General features: G+C 47.7%; 1 protein-coding gene across 9 annotated transcripts in view; it reads left to right on the forward strand.

Moving 5' to 3' along the window:
- The first annotated feature begins 4264 nt into the window (after window positions 1-4264).
- The window catches only part of HIPK2 (homeodomain interacting protein kinase 2), a 181422-nt gene continuing 165910 nt past the window's right edge, over window positions 4265-19776 (forward strand). For 6 of the 9 annotated variants that reach the window (XM_064487308.1, XM_064487312.1, XM_064487311.1 and 3 more), the window contains exon 1: window positions 4266-4459. In XM_064487308.1, the coding sequence (XP_064343378.1) occupies window positions 4441-4459 (19 nt within the window). In that variant the 5' untranslated portion in view covers window positions 4266-4440. Of the gene's footprint in view, window positions 4460-19776 lie in introns of all 9 variants that reach the window. The other 3 variants (XR_010381577.1, XM_064487314.1, XM_064487309.1) reach the window with 2 other exon arrangements.

The following is a 19776-nucleotide window of genomic DNA, read 5'->3' on the forward strand; positions in this document are numbered from 1 at the left end:
TCCACCTGGAATGCTCTCTAGTGCCCTCTTCTGGCGCCTCCCTAGTCCTCCACCTCTCCTCCCATCTCCCCGCCTCCATCAAACATTACACGTTCTTTTCAGACTGAATTTAAGAACCCTACATTTGCCCCATAATTAGTCTTATTAAAGGCACTAATGTAACTCCTGTTGCCCAGTCCTATGGATGCTTCCCGCTTGTATCGTGGGTGAACTCTCACTAGCACTCAGCACCGCTGACCTCACCTCCCTTTGCAATGATCTTCCTAGGGAGGAAGTCGAGGCACCAGCCCATCCAGGTGGTCCTCCTCCTTCCTTGCCCTCCCCTGTCCTTTTCCCTCTTCCCACCTTTCAAACACTGGTGTTCCGCGGGGCTCTGTCTCAGACTCCCTTCCGCTCTCAGGCTCTCCCTCAGGGACAGGGTTTTTAATCCCTCTCTCACCTGCCTGCAGTTACTGGAGGAAAGGGAGACAGGTAGGTGGACCCAATCTGCCAATTCATGAAGACATATCTCAGTCTATTTAAATAACATGTCCCATCTATATGATGCCAAGTGTATCAGCTGAGCTGTACGTTTTCTACTGAAGTTGTGCATCACATGGGTTCAGCTTCAGTCATGGTGGTCTGTGTCGGGGTGGGCTCCATCATGTTCTCCTGTCATTGGACTCCATTTCCACACCCAGGACGGTTCCCCTTCTGTGGGGAGGAGGCCAACCTCAAGATGTTTTCCGTTGACACGAGCACACTTTTTTCATCTTAATGCACCTTCTGTGGGGGTATATTGGTTTGCTTGGGCTGTCACACTGAAGTACCTCAGACCATGTGGCTTTAGCAACCAAAATGTATTTTCTCCTAGTTCTGGATGCTCTGAGGTCAAAGGGTAGACAGGGTTGGTTTCTTCTAAGACCTCTCTCCCTGGCTTGCAGATAGCCACCTTCTCCCTCTGTCTTCAAGAGGCCCTTCCTCTGTGTGTCTCTGTTCTAATTCTTTTCTTACAAGGATACCAGTCATATTGGCTTGGTGTCCACCCGAATGACCCGCTTTTAACTCAGTTACCTCTTTAAAGACCCCATCTCCAAACACAGTCACATTCTAAGGTACTGGGGGTTAGGATTTCAACATACAAATTTGGGGAGGACAGAGGAGGTATTCCAGAGTGAGAGACTGCCTAGAGTCCCTCACAGCTAGACAGCAGCTGAGACAGAGTTAGAGGCAACTACTAGACACTAATCAGTGCAAGCTCTGAGCCGAGGGACTTCCACACAAATACGCCACGGCTCCTGCCCCAAGATGCTGCCAACCCACTCATGGGGACAGGGCACTGAGACAGAAGAGGAGAGTCAGTCCTCTAGGCTGGGGTATGCATAGGACAACAGTGTGTGACAGGCAGGAACTGTCCTGTAAGCCTAGAGGAAGAAGAGATAAAAATCAGTTGGATTGGTCACAGAGAGTTTTGCATGATAACAATAACCACCTTTTATTGAACTATATTATCTGCCAGCCCTCTTCACAAACTCTAACCTAATCCCACCTCAGGGGCTGTGGCAAAGACTGTATGAAATAAGTTACACCACGTTCCTGTGTTGTGCTTGGCACAAGTGAGTGTGTAATAAATGCGAGCTATTATTCATCTAACAAATGTTTGTACCTTCCATGTGCCAGGCAATGTGTTCATTGCTGGGAATATACCGTGGAGCAAGATGGTTTCTGTCCGCACTGAGCTTACAGTTTAGAGATGCGTTATCCAGTATGGTGGCCACTAGCCATCTGTTAGCTATCAAAATGAATTAAAATGAAAAATTCAGTTCCTCAGTCACACTAGCCACATTTCATGTGTTCTACAGCCACAAATGGTTCCACTTCCATCATCACAGGAAGTTCTATTGAGCAGCACTGAAAAGGGGAAGAGAGATAATACCTGTATTGGTAAAGGTCACAATACAGACTTACAGGTACAAGGGAAGAACATTATTATTAGTCTTATTATAATCAAGATGCAGAAACGGAAGCTCTGAGAGATTAAAGAATTTGCCCAAGTTCACACAGCTACTAAGTGGAAGAGCTGGGATCTGAACCCAGATCTGTCTTCATATTGTGCTGCCTCAGACTGTTTTGTGGAGGAAATGAGTCAGGCACAGGTAGAATCTGGTTAAAGAGAGAAGACAGAGGAGGCATCCTCGCTGGGAAAGTAGCAGCGTGGACAAAGGCACAAAGGCACAGATGGGCAAGGCTGGCAGAGGACCACGAGTAAACCAGTCTGGCTGGAGAGGCAGTGACTTGCTGAACTCAAGTGCTTGGCAAGGTAAGCAGAGCCTGCCTGCCTTGATTAAGAACCAAGGAGCTAGGAATCTCAGCCCTATGTGCAGATTGAGTCCTTGAAGGATGTTAGCAGGAGCATGGCATGGTCAGAACTGTGTGTTATGAAGGTGGAAGTGCTTAAGTGCTTAGGGTAAACTGGGCTGGGACCAGTTTCAGATGGCAGAGGGAGAGAAGGAAGGGATGAACAGTATGAACCTAAAAAACACCAGAGTGGGAGCCTAGAGCCTGACCCCAAGATTTAATGCTATGTAATACTGGGCAATACACTATTTCCCTGGGCTTCATCTTTTCAATTCTAAAAGGGCAGGGCTGGCCCAGACGATCTCTGAGGCCCCTTCTAGTAACGGTAGTCTAGGATTCTGCAAATGTGTGTGACATTAGGCAAAAAGAAGCAGTGGGAAGTGTAGCACTGAGTATGGGGGCAAGAAAGATGGCAGAGGAAAAGGTCATTCTGAGACAAAGGGGGGGGGCTGATGTGCTACTAGCACAGCTAGGTGTGTGAAAGTCTTGTCTTTGAGGTTTTGGGTGTTTTTTTTTTTTTTTTCTTTTGTAGGGGGTGTTGCAGGGTATGGAGGTTGGGAAGGATCAGAGGTAGTGGGAAAATGATGGGTTTGTTCATTATTTTCCACACCCAAAATACAGATTTTAAACTTTCTTGATCTATGGCCCACAGCAAGAAATACAACTTATATCATAGTCCGGTACAGTTGTCCAGTATATACAACTGAAATGAAAGGTTTATGAAACAAATTGTGACTCTTATTAAGGGCAGTTGGAGTCTAATATTTTCTATTCTAGTATGTTTCATTATTTTAAAGAGCTGGTTGCCTTCCGCTGAATTTCTCTTATCAATTAATGTGTCACGACCCACAGTTTTAAAAACACTGCCTAAGAAGAGACTCAAGTCTTCTTAAGTTGGGGGCGATGGCAGGGAATCCTATCAAAGAGTCCAAGAAGCTGCAGGAGTGAACCCGCGAGGCTCCGGGCTGGGGAGTCTGGAGAATGTTTCGTTGAAGCCCTGTTCGGATAGAGTGTTGAGGAAGGCAGAGGCCTGGGAACAAGTCAGTGGAAATCACCCGTCCAGGTGATGGAGAGGATGGGGTGCCCTCAGGACACCGTAGACGCGAGGACCGGGTGGAAACCAGATTCCCGCAGGAATCCAGCGACCACCCGGGAGCTGCATTTCTTAAGCGTTGAATGGCTTCTGCATCCCTGACCTCATTTGGATTTCAAAAGCTCCTCCACGCACTCATCCGCCCTCCGAGGACAGCGTGCGCCCACTCCTCCATTCATTCGGCCCACACCTATCTCAGGGAGCGCCAACCAGGTGAGATTTGGGCGAGACCCTGCCGGCCGGGGGCTCCCTTTCTAGCCTCTTCCCCCTCCCGCCCAGCACGCGCGCACACAAAGTTCTGGTTGCTGCCTCTGCGGACCGGCTCTCCTTTGCCAATCAGAATCGAAGTGTGTGCACACCAGCGCTGCCAAGCCTCCCTCGCTCGCTTCCTTTCATCCGCGCCCCCCCCCCCGCCCCCTCGGCCGGCTCCTGCCCTCCGCTCGGCCTTCCCCGCCTCGCATCCGTGCCATCGGCGCTCGATTGCGCGCGGACTCCGCTCTCCGCGGCTCGCTCGTTCGCTCGCGCTCGGCCGCCGCTCCCGCCCCCGGCCCCCGCCCCCCGCCCCTCCTCCGGCTCCTCCCGCCCCTCCCGCCCCTCCCGCCCCTCCTCCGCCTCCCGTGCAACTTTTGCCGAAGCCCCCACACACAGCCATGCTGAGCTGAGCTCCGGCCGGGGACTGGCCGCGCGCTGCCCGCCCCGGCTCCCGCCCCACCGCGGACCCGCTCGGGGGCCGCGGCCGCTCGGCCCTCGGCCTCGGCCGCTGCGCCCGCCCGCCCGGCCGCCCCGGAGCCCCGCGCAGGGCCCGGGCCGCGGCGGCGGCGGCGGCGGCGCCCGGCCCCCTCCCCCGGCGCCGGCCAAGTGAGGCGGTGATGCGGGCGCTGGCGGCCCCGGCTGCGCCGAGAGCGGAGACACAGGCTCAAGATGGCAGATTCCGACTGAGGCTGGGGGGGCCGAGCTCGCGCGCCGCGTTCCCTTCTCCGTTGCCATGAATCGCGGACACCCCGGCCCCGATGGCCCCCGTGTACGAAGGTAAGGGGCGCCGGCCCGCCGACCCCGCTTGCCCCGCGCCGCCCTGCCGCCGCGGCCCCCGCAGCTTTGTTCTGCCCGCGGCCCCTCGCCGGGCAGCCCCCGGCCCGCAGCCCCCGGGCGCCCGGCCTCCGCGCCCCACCCCCGGGGCTCGAACCTGCTGCCCGCCCCTCCCCGCCACCCCCTCCCTCGCCCGGCCAACGACCGGGATCCGGAATCGAACAGATCTTATTTCCAGGGTGGAGAAAGAGGCGGGGGGGGGGGGGGTGCGAGGGTGGGCTCCTGACCGAAGAAAAGAAATTGGGAGGGGGCGCCGGGGAAAAGACAGATCCATGACGGTGCTTTTTATTTATTGTCGTAATAAATAAAGGTGATGCGATGGAGTTTTTATTCCCACCCCCCTCCCCCCAAGAAAATTACCTTTAGGATGATGTGCTTTGCACTCTGTCCTCACAGCTCCCCTTCCGATTTCTCTCCACTCCCACCCCACGCGCCTTTATTCTTCGAGAGCCTCTGATTTTGGGGGGTCGAATTGGAATGTATGGGGCTAGGTGGTGAGACGGGGTTTGAGGGAGAGGAAAAGTCCATTAGAGACCCAGGGAGAACAATGAAATAGGCTAAAATCTCCCCGCATTAGCGTGTGTAAGGGAAAATGTAGTTTAGGTTTTCAAGTCGGGGAGGCAGCCAAGACGTTTGTCTCGATCGGTCTGGGTAGACCTTCGTGGTGCACCTTCACCTGGCGTTGGGTCCTTCTTCTGATCTGATCTGTCTTTAGGAAGAAAGAAAAGAACGGAAGGCACAAGCACTATGTTCTCCTTGCTCTCTCTTTCGTTTCTCTTCAGTCAGTTCTGTCAGCTTCCAGCCAGAAATCAAACCGGAATCAACTAAGTTTTTACACTTCGGTGTGTTTTGTGTGCTTATAGTAGGAGGAATTTTGAACAAAAGTGTGCTTAATTTTCCAGTCATTTTCATCGTGAAAATGTTTTTCACATGAAATCATTGAAATAGCAGCCTTTACATACTTTGAGCGTCAGTCCGTCTGGCTTTTCTTTCGGTTTTGTTCAGATATTCTGTGGATGAAATAGCAAATGAGACCGGCAAGGGTTTGTGTGGAACGGAGAGGAGGGGTGAGCAGAGGAGATTTTAATCCTCCTATAAATCCGGAGAACAGTCCTGGCGAGTGAGACAGGGAACGCATTAATAGTTTTATCTCTGTTATAAAGGCAGATTTAAAAAAAAAACTTATCTGAAAAGAAAATCTGTTATTAGTTCCAGGGCTCCAAATGAATTAGGTTTCTGGATGGAATAAAGTTACCAGTCAGGCCCTGTGTAACGAGGCTGTAAATAACCTATGGACTGTAAATATTTTTTTTCAGACTCTTAGAAACAAAGGGGCCTGTTTAGAAGGCAACAGAGCGATGTTATTCCAGGGGCTTTCCTCTTTGATTCTGAAGAACACAAGGTCCATTTACCCATTCGACAAAACAAAACGAAATTTCTGATCACTCCACCACACAGCACAGAGCGAGCCGGTGGCTCTGTGAACATGCTAGCAGGACCCAGTCGGGCATTCATTGTTCCTGTGTCTATGGGAGGGGGCTATAGTCAATGCTCCCACTGTCTATGGAGTGTTAAAATGAAACAATTTTCTCTTTATTAAGTACCTCTTTGAGACTCCCTCTGCTGGACACTCCGGGTGAGCATTAGAGAAGGAACTTGGCATTGAATTCAGAACTATAGTACAACGGCTGCTTTCCCTTTCGCCAGGGGCGGGGAATGTGGGTTGGGATGTATTTTGTCAACTTTGTGTAAAGCCATCTTGGGAACTGGGCTGTTCTTCTCTTGTTCCTTTCATTCTAAATCCATGTGGAATGTAGGCCAGACCCCCGAGGCTAAGACTTGGCACTCCAATTCTCACTACGGTGTTCTTTTAGTGCATCACACCAGATAAAGGGCTGTGGGTGTGTAAGATGTTGTGGTTCAAGAATAATCACAGATCTCAAAGGTCTCAGGAGCTCGCTCCTTTTATTTGCAAGCCTGCCTTCTGTGACCCAGGTGACCTACCTGGTCCCTGCATCAACCCTAGGTTTCTGTCAGTCTTGTCTGTGTGTTCTCTTAATTATTCCTGTGCTTTGCACCCTTTGATTCTGCAAGAGTTTCTGCCCATCTTTATAATTCTTTTCTTAGTCTTCCTCCCCACCCCTCCTGAACCAGTCCAGCATCACTCAGCACAAGCCTAGACCTAGGTCTTTTTTGAAAGAGACTGCTGGTTATTCTCTGAAACAGACAGGTGACCCCCATAATCAAGCACTGCATTGCTGGAACCCACAGTCACTTCCCATGATGAGTGCCTCTAAGATGCCAGTGACCACCGTTTTCCCTCCTTGGTGACATCCACTGGATTTAGTGAACCTGATTTTTACCATATCCCTATTAGAGCATATGGACTCCTGTGGGGATCCTGAAGGAGCGGAGCTTTTTCTGTGGAATTCTGCAAGAGGAATTGATTTCTAATAGTTTTCGAGTTACTAAGAGTGATCGTGGGGTTCTTAGGAGAAGACTAATGACAGGTGAGGCATTTCAGCTGGAATTCAGGGGTGTACTCATTTGTTTAAATGGGGTGCAGTTGCCCCAAGTTGAGATTGGCATGAAGGCTGGATTGCATTCACGGAGCATCCTCCACTGCCAGGTATTTAGAGGGAAATGCTCTCTTTGAAACTGTGTATGTTTGGTAATATGGATTAATGGGTAGGAAAGTGTAATCAGTCTTTTACGACTTGCTTTTAAGGATCGGTTTATAAATAGCACATTAGTTTTCAATGGGTTGGTACTGATCAAGTCAAACTCCTTTAAAAAGGTTTGTTTTCTTTAGAAAGTTAAACATTCGCCTTGCAACGGTGTTTACTCCATCAACTTGCTTAGCAAAGCTTTTTTCAATATGTAGTGCAAAGGCCAACCACAAAGGTTTATAGTGCCGTGGGTTCTGGGCTGGAGGACCCTAAATTCCACGATTGTTCCACTGCACACAGCTGAGCTGTGCTGTGTCCACTAGTGTTGGCTCATAACAGTCAGACTTTCCCAAACTGTGATGCTGAGGCCCGTCATCAGATGGGCCTGAAGACACCAACCAAGAAATGGATTCTGAATCATCTTCCATTAAAAGAATTTGATGACACACGTTCAAAAATATCTTTTCCTGTGTTTATGTTTTATATTTTTAAAATGAGTAAATATAAATATTGTTTTCCTTCCACCCCATTTCAGGGGTGAATCAAGGCTCGTTAATTAATTTTATCCCTGAGACTGGACACTATGGTACTTGAATCATAGAAACCTGGGGTTGAATCTAACTATATGGCTTTGGGCATGTTACTTAACTTGTCTGAGCTTCATTGTTGTTGTTGTTGTTGTTTTAAAAGCCTTATTAGAGTGTGCCAGGGCTCCATTAGAAGCGAGTCTATGTAAAGCGTCTGGCTGTAGTAGGCATTTTCTCAGTGCGTGTTAAATCTCTCTATCTTTTGAGCTGCTTACAGGCATGATGACTCCAGGGAAAGAATAACCCACAAATAGTTTAGAAAGCCAATAATAGCAACATTTCAATTATTAATCTCCTGCTATTCCTTTTCCAGTTTGGGCACCAGCAACAATAAACCCCCTGTGGCCACAGAAGAAAGAGCCTTTTTTGACCCCCTCCGTGACCTTTCCAGATTCTTTATTCCCACTGAGCCTCTGCGGGTTTCAGGTAGAGGATTTCTCTTCTGTAGCGGCACATTCTATGCCATTTTAAAAATGAGGCAACAAACCATTAGAACAGAGTTTCAGGGGCTGCAGCTGTGCCTCTGGGAAAGTATCCCAAAGTCTGAAAGATAATCTTTGCCCTTAATCAGGATCCATTCGTAACCCAGGCAGCAGGCCAGGAGAGGGAGCGCCCAGAGGTGGCTTCCTTACTGAGGGCCTCCGCAGAGGGGAGGCACCACCCGGCCACCAGCCGGGGTCTGGATCAATGCATTAAACATAATTTTCCTATGAAAGAAAGTGTGGTGTTTTATACAAATTACAGCTGCTCATAGTCTTCATATTTCATTTTTTGTTTCTTTATTTCTCTCTTCCTTCCTCCCATGGAGACCAGTCTTAAAGGAAACACCTTTGAGGTTTCTGTGGAACAAAAGTAGTGATGATCAAGAGGATGTGATACGTGAACACTGTTTATTGTTCTCTGAACATGTCACGTGCCAGTGCTTTCTGGTAGTCTTAGGGTGACAGTTCAAGGTCTTCAGGTTGCTGTCAAAGGCAAGGTTCAGAGTAATGCCAGCAGATTTTGTATCATCTCACAGAGGTGAGGGTGAAAGGCCCCCAAACCCGTGATAGTTCCATTTCTCAATGACAAGACCCTGTTGGGGGTCGGGGAGGGGTATGGAGGGAAAGAAAGTGGAAAACCTGGAGTATAGGAAGGTCTTAATTTTTCCTCTGAAAGAAAGCAAGATGCCTGAAGTTCATGGCAGTAACTGCAGCTCAGACCCCACTTAGTTTGTGCTGCACCCTCTCCCCTTGTCCTAACAGACCCTCAAAGTAGGTCCCATCACCCCCACTTTACAGGCAGGGCACATCTTTAAAGCAGTTATGTAACATATGTTTATGTGGGGTCCCTGTCCTCGAGTTCAGAGGGCATGGGAAGTGAAAGTCCACACTAAACACAAGCTCGATGGACCACGATCTGACTCGGGGTGGAATGCGCGCGCGCGCGCGCGTGTGTGTGTGTGTGTGTGTGTGTGTGCCAGCTCTTAATTCTTACATACTCATGTTTCTTAAGGTATAAAAGGAAGACCCCATTTCCCTATTTTTCTCTTGAAATATTTTCTTTATGTGGAATCAAGAAAAGTATTTCTACATGGAGAAAATACCTATTACAAACTTCCTTGGAAATTACCATCTCTAATTTGCAGAAGACCCCATCTTCCTCTTTGATTACTAACGTTTTATAGCCTTGTAAACACGTTACATTTCTAGCTTGCGCATGCTGCTTGGAGACTTCTTGGTTTTGGTATTTGGCATTGCAGGCTCCATTGCCAGTGAACGCATTCATCTTACATGGCTGTTGGAGAATTAATTCCTGGCTATGCTGCCTGGCTGAGGTCTTTAATTCCAGGTAGTTTTATGGTAGTTATTGTGGGATGCAGATCGGGTGGTCCCTCAGCACAACCCTCTGGGAAGGAAGTTGTGGAAGAAGAAGTCCCAGCTTTGGGAGCGTGGAGCCCAGAACAAGAGAGGACCTTGGGAGAAATTCGTTCACCCTCTTGCCTTCAGAAAGGTGAATGGTCGTGACGTGGAACTGTCAGTTCATCCAAAACATTTTTTTCCAGGAAAAGGTCACACTGGGAACTCCCTCAGTGACCAGTTCAAGTATTCTGTTAATCTGATTGTCAGGGAATTCCGGGGCCAGCTGAGATCTCACTCGCTGCCACTCAGACCTGTTCTCTTTCACTTGATTCCTTTCTCTAAAGCCTTTCATGTACTTGAAGATCATAGCTGGGTCTCTATAGCTTTTTTCTCAGAGCCTGTTTTAGGTCTTCTCCCTCCTCTGAAATCTCTAGTTCCTCCACATTGAAAAGAAAATGGTGGTGATCAAAACTGAAGACAGTCCCTTAATAATGGTCCTGTTAGTACCACATATACAAGAGAAACGATTTCAGGAGTCTTGCCTCCCTGCGAGTCCCTGGAGGGCAGGAACCAAATCTGAGTCATCTTTGTATCCTCCATAGTCGCTGTGCAGCTGCTTAAACCAGTAGGTGCTTCATAAATGCTTACTGAATTGACTCTTCCTTTTAACATATCTAAGTAGTAACTTATCTCACACCAGCCCTGGATTGGTGACTCCTAGTTAGCTTGCTTTCCCCCACCCCATCCTGAGTCTTTTTGTCCCTTGCAGGTACTTGTGTCTCACCGCTCCTCACCCCAACAATGCTGTCTTCTGCTTAACCCTGTGAATTTCACCCCTCTACTTGCAGGTCTTTAGAACCTTACTTAGTTGTCTTACTTAACTGATCCGATAAACAGAATGCAGCTGACATAAGTCATAAAAAAAAAAAGTTGAACTACTCTTGAAAGAAGAGGAGAGAGTGCACTGAAGGATCTTGATGATTCAGTGTAATATCGGTTCCTCCAGGATTAGAAAGGATGGTTCGACAAATTCTTTAGAAGTTCTGAGTCAGCGAAAGCCATACCTGTTTTTCCAGGTTCTCTACGACAAGTGAGTGAGGTGAGGTGTCGTGAGAGTGGCTACAAGTCAGACTTGCAGCCCAAATTCCTCCCTGTTTTTGATCTAAAGCCAACGGAAAAGGCAAAAGATACGAGGGGCAAAAAGCCATTCAACTTGTGATTTTGTGATGGGTGACTTTGCCATTAGAGAGCAAGCTGGCAAAGTAGTTGCCTATTAAAAAAAGCAGAAAACCTTTAAAACTGCAAAATAATTTTGTGGTTTTGCAGCCACTTATTTCTAAACACGGCACTGAAGAGATTTGTAGTGTTTCTGAAAGTGGTCTGTTTTAGCAATTCTTGCCTAACTTCTTTTGCTCGGTAGGTTCTGATTAATTAAATGCCACTGTGTTAAAGCAGAATTAAGATTGATTGACTCTTGCATGTGCTAGTGCTGTAGACTTTATAAAACCTTCATTGTCATGGAAAGCATGCAGTTTCATATGTGAGTGGATAAGGGCATTTCTCCCCAGGTTGTGCTGTCTGTCCTCAAAGAAGGATCACTGTAGAACCTGCTATAACATTGGAGAGAAAAACACTTTTGATTCATGTAGTTACAGATGGCATCCTGGTGAAATAGGTTTTTTTCCCTGTATTTTTACCATTTTCCACTGTATCAGAATTACCTTTTTGATTCCACCTATGAAATTGTCATTCACAGTATAAAATGATTTTCCGAGGGCTTATCTTAAGAACAGTGATCTATCATGCCAGTTCTGTATAGAACTTCTAGGTTCACAGCATTAAAAAAGCAAATTGTAATGGTATGTGTGTCTGGAATCCTGTTAAGAGTCACATGGTAAGGGGATTTGGAAGACTGGTTTGTTGCTGGTTGTGGAAGTTTGGTCTTTGTTTTTCCTCTAATGAAGAATTTATAGAGTTCTGACAAAAAGCAGCATGTGAGTTCTTGAAATTGTGCAGAAGGACAGCCAGTTACACCCTTCTGAGTTCTGGGGAGCTGCACCTCCTCACCGGAGTCCAGGCTGATAGCAGGAGTTCCTGCAGGAAAGTACATTTCGGGAGAACGCGTGATAGGCGGTGGGGGAGGGGAGGGGCGCACGCCCCCCCCCCCCCCCAGCACGTACACTTGCAGCTCAAGCACACTCCGATCACTGTTATTCATTAAGTATGACCTGCACCATCAGGAAAAGATTAATCGATATTCATTATGTTCTGTTAACTGAGTCGGGGAGTTTTCTCAAATGCATTACAGAAACGTTTCCATTAGAAAATGTTTAAAATAAAGAAACTCTTTCATTTAGTTATACCGTGACTTTCTCCGAAAAAGGATTTAAGGCTTCTTAAAGGGTGAAGTTACTGGAAGAGGGGACATTAATTTATATAGAGCAATTTCATGGATCAGCCTGTTTCCAAAGATGTCGGATAAGTGAGGTATTTGTATCCAGAGAGACAACAGAAAAAACAGAGCATTTGTGCTGCCTTAACAAGGTGAACAAGCAGAATACATAATGGAATTCATTTGCAGAGTCATTTTTGCTTGGCTGGAGTGGTAAACACAAAATAGACCAGCAGACGAGAATGGTAAGTGTTTGGGATCAGTTGTTGAAAGGCTTAAAACGGGTTCTAATTCAAGAGACACTTTATGGTGTGAAGAAGGGGACCCATATAATCAGAACGATACTTGAACTAGGTAATTACTCCTGCCCTGGGTATAACAGAGGGAATGAGGCAGCCAGAGGGTGAGCCCGGCTGGGAGGCCGCATGGTGTTAGGAAAGGTGTGGGCACCGTGGTGTGGAATGGGGCTGTGGCTGGGGTCACACAGGAGAGTCTGGCAGAGCACTTGTCAGCATGCCCGACCCTGGGGGTTCAGTAAATATTTGTTCCTTTGCACCTTCCTCCCCACCCTTAATGGCAGTGGTCTAGGACCAGGGAAACTTGCTGGGGTTCACAACACTGTGATATTTACAGTCTGCCCTCTATATCCATAGGTTGCACGTTCCTGGATTCAGCCAACCATGGATTGAAAATATTTTGGAAAAAAATCCAGAAAGTTCCAAAAAACAAAGCTTAAATTTGCCATGCCCCCGGCAACGATCTACTTAGCATTTCCATCGTATTAGATGTTATAAGTGATCTAGAGATGATTTAAAGCATGCAGGAGCATGTGCATAGGTTATACGCAAATACTCTGCCCTTTCTTACGAGGGTCTTGCGTCTGCAGATTTTGGTATCTGCAGAGGTCCTGGAACCAGTACTCCTGCTACCCAGGGATGACTGTATTCTGTTTTTGTAAAGAATCTCTTCTTTTTATAGGCTCTCTCACATTCCACACTGGGATCACAGTATCTCAGGATCTTACTGGGTTACAGTATAACCCAAGGGACATCTTCACACATTCATATCGACCTTTGACACAGGGGGAAACCAAGGCCCAAAGTGGTGAAGAGGCTGCCTTGACATCGCCTTGAGAGTTGAAGGGAGGCAGAGCGAGGTGTCCCCACCCCTGCCCCAGCCTTGGTCCAGAAGCCCCAGGACACTGACCGCTGAGTGGGGCTTCACTGGATCTCCATGGTTATGGTTCCCACAAGGCTGTCAGAGTCACTAACCTTCTTCCCAGACTTGGAGAGAGGTCCCAGGCTCTGGTTCCCTGGTGCCCTGCTGCCCACAGTGCCTCCCTGAGCCCATCCCCCGGGAGCTATTTCCCTCGGTCCCGAAGAAAGTAAGGCCACGTGCCCTCAGCTCTAGTGTTTAAAGGGTCATCTGTTAGGAAGTTGTTCCTTCTGTTTCCCTGAGAAAGTCTACAGCTTGTCACCATGAGCTGCTTATCAACAAAAACAAGCAAACAAAATCATAGAAGAGAAACCAGTACAATTGGGATGAGTTTCATACACCCTCAGAGCACTTTTCAGTCATTAAGAGGGTTTTTTTTTTTTTAAATATTGACTTCTCCAGGTACAGTTTAGAGTCATTCTTTCCCGTTGACATGACCAAAACTTGAGACCCACCCCTGTTTTCAGACATGCCATTCTGACCCCGGCAGGATCCTGTCTTGTGTTGCTCCTGACCTCCCTCGGAAGCACTTCCATCCTGATGAGTAACCCTTCGTACTACTGAACACACATACTCCCATGCTAAGGGCTGGTTGGACTTGACGTTGGTGTGTCTGGGGCGACGGTGCAGGACAGTCTCCAGCCCACTGATTCCTGGTTTGTGTGTCAACCTATGTCCTCCCTTCCTCCCCTGGGACCTGGGCTCCCTCTCTGCCACCTGCCCGGCCCTTGTGTGCACCCACAGGCCCTGCCTGGGGAAGGCCTGGAAGCAGGCACAAGGCCTTCTGGACAGGGATTCCCAGGGCCCCAGAGCACGGATGGGAAGAGGACAGGTGCTCCACCTGTGAGTGGACATGCCTCGTGACCCCCGGGGACTCCTCTCCCCTTGTGGAGGGGTGCGGCCAGGGCCGTGAAAGTATGGGGTTCGGGGCTGGAGCACCGCTGCCCCGTTCTCAGGGCAGTGCTGATAAGGGGACTCCTTGCTGTAAAAACTTGGGCAACAAAGGCAACGTGAAATGTTTCCTGTTTATACAAGCCCTGGCTGGTGATTGCTTCACTGGGTACTCTGCTCCTTTCTTTCCCTCCTCAACCTGGATCTGGTACTTACGGTTGCTCCATAAAGCTTAGTTGATGAAACTGACCCATTTCCTGTTGCTTGCTAAGGAAAGCTCAGTAACCAGTTTGTTCCTCCCACAGTGAAACTTGACAGAGAGCCTAGTAAATCCGACAGCTTTTCTGTTTTGTCTGTTTCAGCCACTGACACACAGCCGCTCCTCCTGCCGTCCTGCCTTGATGTCATCTCGCCTCTCTGTTTCCACCTACTTATTATTTCCCACTCATCCTCCCGCAGCCAGCGAGGCTCCTCACCTACCTGTTCATTGTTCAACTTTGTGTACCTTGGCTCTGTCTCTGCCTTGTTATACTTGTAGGTGTCCGGGTCCAAGTGGAGGTACACAGGGAACTCTCTTTTGGGTGTTTCTGTGTTGGGAGCCTTTTTGGAAAAGCGCTTCTCCAACTTTGGAAACCGTCAGTCACCTGGAGGGCTTGTTAAAACAAATCACTGGGCCCCACCCTCAGAGTTTCTGTTTCAGTAGGGCTGGGGCGGAGCTTGGGAATTTGCATTTCTAATTGAGAACCCCTATTTGAGAGGGATGCCTTCAGAATGAGAACTCAGGACCTGTTTAAAATCAGATAGTAGTCGTTTGGTGAAAACTTTCCTCTGGTGGGTAGGAGGCAGAGACCTGGCAGTGGCGTTATTTGTAGCTGCGCTGCCTTCCGTGGTTGGGACTTCCTGAGGCCATAGGATGTGGTGTAGATCCAGCCTCCCTCCAGCCTTCCTGCCTCTCTGCTCCGGAAGGGACAAGGCCCCATCTTCCCCAGGCTCCTCAGTAAATGCAGGGGCTACTATCTTCTGTTCTCCAGAGCCAGACAGTCTGTAGTTAGTCCAGTTTGGCCCTGGGCCCCAGAATAGAATGGGCAGATACCATTCTCACAATAATAACATACGATTATTAACCAACCTTAAGAGCTCTGTGATTGTCTCCGTTTACGGAAGAGGAAATTGAGACTTCGAGATGTTAAATAACACGTCCAAGGTCTCGTAAGCCAGGGCTTGAACTCTCCTGACGCCAGAGCACGCCCTTGTCTTGACCGGCAGGCCACCTGGCTCCTCATGGGGCGGTGGGAGTGGTCTGGGCAACATACAGCAAGGAGAGACACGATTAACCCCATGTGGAAGGGTCTGGGGTCCTTCTCAGAGCAGGGACAGCCACAGCGGGGCTGACAGTGCTAGAGCCTTCATGTCGCAAACACGTTTCCCTGACGGAGGCTCTGCTGTCTCGTTCACCTCTGCTCCATTGTAAAGGGCAGCCCTTTTGAGCAGCAAAAACAGGTATCTGAGAATAATCTTACTGAGACCTCTAAGAAAAAAGTTATGAAAAGATGATAACAGCTAATACTTATCGAGCCCCAGGTATTGCCAGTTCTGTTGTAGGGTTTCACATCTCTTAAGTCATGGGGTCCTCGTAGTAGTGCTGCAAGGTGGGTTCTGCCACCGTTGTTTTACATACGTTATGTTACGGACACACTGGAAGGTTCAGCAGCTCACAGGTGGCTGAGCTGAGGCTGACCTCGTCCGCCTGGATCCAGAGCTCCTGCCCCTGCCCGCTAGGCTGTAGCTGCAAAGTGGAAGGTCTTCCCAACCCCTTCCTTGATGGAAGAGTGAAATTTATAAATAGGCCGCTTCTTCCCCAAATATGAATGTTCTTTGTTTCAATCAAAATCTGAATAAGTGTTTTCAAATTTGAGGAACTGATTTCTGTTGGTCTTCTTGAAAGCTAAGGTGAGGGGCGTAGGAGAGTCAGGCCTGAGAGGTAAGAGCAGAGGAAGGGCCAGCTCGGCTGTGTGTTAAACCAAACCAGAAAGCTTCAAATCTGGCACAAAACCGGGCAGGAGAGGCCACCAGATTTCAGGCCCTGCTGTCCCTGAGCATCTCACAGGTGATGAAGGAGGGTCCCCGAAGCAGTGGGGAGAGGAAACCCGCTTAGCAAATGGGAATGGGATTGTGTGAGAGCAGTTTGAAAAACCTCAATGGATATTATCACCTTGCATCATTAGACCAACATAAATTCTACACAATTAAAATGCTAAATTCAACAAAATACTGAGCACATTCAGTACGCCAGGGAATGTTCTAGGTGCTAGGTGTGCGGCAATGAACACAACATGAAAAATAAGAAACAGAAACAAACCAAAACAGATGAAAACCTCTACCCTGGAGCAACCTGCATTTTAGTTGATGAAGGTAAATTTATCAGTGGATTTAAAAAAAATCCATTTTGAGAAAAAGCGTGAAGGAAATAGAAGAGGATATTTATTAAATCTCTAGAGGGGCTGGAATGTCTAAGCTTAGAATCTGCGGAAGAAAGAAAGTCATCAGTATAACGTCTTTATCAGTATAACGTCTCCCAGATGTTACGGTTCCTGGTTTTACTTTCATGAAGTATTTTTCAGTATTTTTTAATGGAACATTAAGGGGTGTCTGAATTTTACAGTCAGTTCTTGCTAGTAGCATTATGAGGTCGGGGGCATGAACATTTATCAGGTTCTAGATTTATGCCACCAGATGAATTTCCTCCCCTAAGTATTTTTACATTAAACAAACCAAACCACCTAGATAAAGATTTAAAATCACCTGCCCATTCATTCAGGAAGGAACAGGGTTCCTCCTGCTCTGGGAGGACATACCATTCCCAAGGGCTTTCAAACAGCATCTCTGTATGTGAGCGACTCCCAGAGTTCTATCTTTCCCTAGACTTCTTTTTTGAGCTTCAGAGTCATAAAGCCAGCAATCTGCACATCTCCCTTTGGATGTCTCAGAAGCAGCTCAAACTTAACATGTGCAAAGGAGAAGTCTTGGGCAACCATCCGAAACAGGTGTTCCTCCTTATTTCCACGAAAGGCATCGTCTCCCACCCAGTAGTTCACATCGGGAACCTGAGAGTCATCCTCGACTTCGTTTTCCTTCATATTTAATCCATCACCAAGTTATATTGATTTTGCCTCCCAAACAGAGCCGTTCTTGTTTTTCTCCATAAGTGTATTCTGTAAAGTCACCACGCACTCTGGATGAGGGGACGGTGAACCACTGCTACCAGGGTTATTAGCTTCTTGATTTTCGTCAGCTGATCAGCTCGTAACCTTGTCTTGTGCGTGTTTTCGTTTAAAGACACTTTATTTAATGTATATTGTTGATTCATTCGCATTGAACCCTCAGCACTCTTAACTCGTGCCTGAATGAAGCTTACCTAACACATGTATTCTGTAAGTTACGTCACAGCTCCTTGAGCTTAGGAACACTAGACAGCCTTTCATCACTGTACTTGAGGGTCATTTAAAAATCCCCAACAAAAAACAATCAGAATGTGAAAAACATGGTACTAAGTAGACCGTGGAAAGTATACTTGCTTACAGTATAGGAGCCAAAACAAGAAGGCAGAGTGACCTCATTCGACCTCAACTGGGGACAGAGGCTTCAGGCATCACACAGCCCGGAGTCTTCCTGACAGTGAGCCTGGGAATGACCGTGAAAGCACCCCCTGGAAATTAATTTTGAGGTTACAAATACATTTTTAGCGAGGTGGTGAATTCGCAGACACGGAATCCGCAAATGGAGATCAGCTGTACATGGTGAACTCATTTTCCTCTCCGTTGCCATCACCTAGCCCACTGGTCAGCAGACTTTCTGTAAGGGCCCAATAAAAGGTATTTTAGGTTTTGCAGGCCTAAGTGGTCTGCCACAGCTGCTCAGCTCTGCCGAGGTGGTGAGAGCAGCTGCAGACCATACAGAAATGAGCAGGTGGGGGTGTGTTCCAGGAAAACTTTATTTGCAAAAACAGGCTCTGGTCTGAATTCAGCCTTCAGGCTGTAGTTTGGACCCCTGTTGCCTGGTCTTACCCACCAGTGTCACCAGCGCTGCCTTCCTGACCTGCCCCCCACACCCGTGCTCCAGCGTCCAGCTGTTTTCCACATTGATTTTCAGTGTAACGGAGATCTGATCACTCTCCCGCTTCAGAGGTCCAACCACTCCCCATCACACTTGGAGTAAAATCCCAAATCCTGAATAACGTGGCTGCCACATGGTCCCTGTGTATTTCCCCAGTCTCACTACAGATCAGTCTTCCCCTTGCCCCACCCCGACCTCTTCCGGTTCTGTGACTGCACCCTGCTGTTTCCTGCCTCAGCACCTTTACCTGCGATCTCCCTGCAGGGAATGCTGCCCTCTGCCTGGCCAGTTCTGACCCAAATGTCATTTCCCCCTGGGTAAATTAGATGTCCCTCTCCCGACCTCAGGGACCCCATTCTTTGCCTTCATGACCCTTAGAGTGTTCAGATGCCCATGTTTTCGAATGTGTTTGTTTTCCACCTGCCTCCCCCGCCAGACTGGAGGCTCTGTGAAGATACGGACGCCTCTGTCCTTGTCTGTCTGCTCTGCTCGTGGCGCCTTCACACACATTGTAGACACTTCCTGAAACTTGTTAAATCAGCAAATGATTGTACCACCTAGTTTTGTTCTTACAGCTCTGTGAATCTACAGTATAGAAACCTGGAAAAGTCATCCTTTTAGAGCTCATAGTGTATCTTCTAAATTTGACAGTGATGATTAAAGAGAAAAGTCATCCTGGTAAGTGGGTCTGTAAATGGGTGTGAATTGTGTCTTTGTTGTCAGAGGCTGATTCGCTGTCAGGTACATCCAGTCCAGTGCTTTCTCCCTGGAGCTTGAGTGCTGTGTTCAGTCCTGGTCTCCCTTATCTCCTAGAGAGTTTTTGAACTTGGCTGGTAACATTGTCACACAGGGAAGTGGAAGCAAAGTGTGCTGGAGGAGGTGTTTGGCACCCCCTTTAAAAACTGACTTTAACTTCTTCTCTCAAACCATCACTCTTCCCTCTGAGACCTTAGCTAGTAGTGTTAAGTGTTTTTCAACAGCATTGCCATAGTCTGGGAAAGAAATCTTTGATTTATCAGAGAATCATCTGAGCAACAAAGTTTCAAATTAGAGAGCATTCCCAAGTCATTCCAAGAATCACGCACGCTACGGATCGACAGACCACGTCACTTACTTTAGAGAGATAATACATCGTTTCTTAGATGGGTTCTTGTAGATTAGCAGTGATAGAATTTAAAGCCTTATTTAACTTCTTTTTTTCCAAAAGACATACTATTACAGAAACACCTCTTCTGCATTATAAAGTGTTAGAAAATAAAGGCAAGCAGGACCCGCCACTCCTTTCTCTTTCCTCTCTCCAGAGATTATCACTGCTACCCTTGTAGGTCTTTTTCTGTGCATACCTGTGTACATATACTTTTGGGTTTTTTTCCACCCAAAAGATGTAGTACTGTTTAGTAATCTGCTTTTTTTTTTCAATGAACAGTTTTCAACCTTTATTTCAGTAACTTTCAGTTCCTTAATTCCTTCTTCATATTCGTATTTCCATTATTGGCTCCCAAATGTACTTTCCTGAAGCTGCTTTGTTGAAATCAGTATCTGGTCCAGGACT

Source organism: Camelus dromedarius, chromosome 7 (assembly GCF_036321535.1).
Source record: "Camelus dromedarius isolate mCamDro1 chromosome 7, mCamDro1.pat, whole genome shotgun sequence".
NCBI classification, from domain to species: Eukaryota; Metazoa; Chordata; class Mammalia; order Artiodactyla; family Camelidae; genus Camelus; species Camelus dromedarius.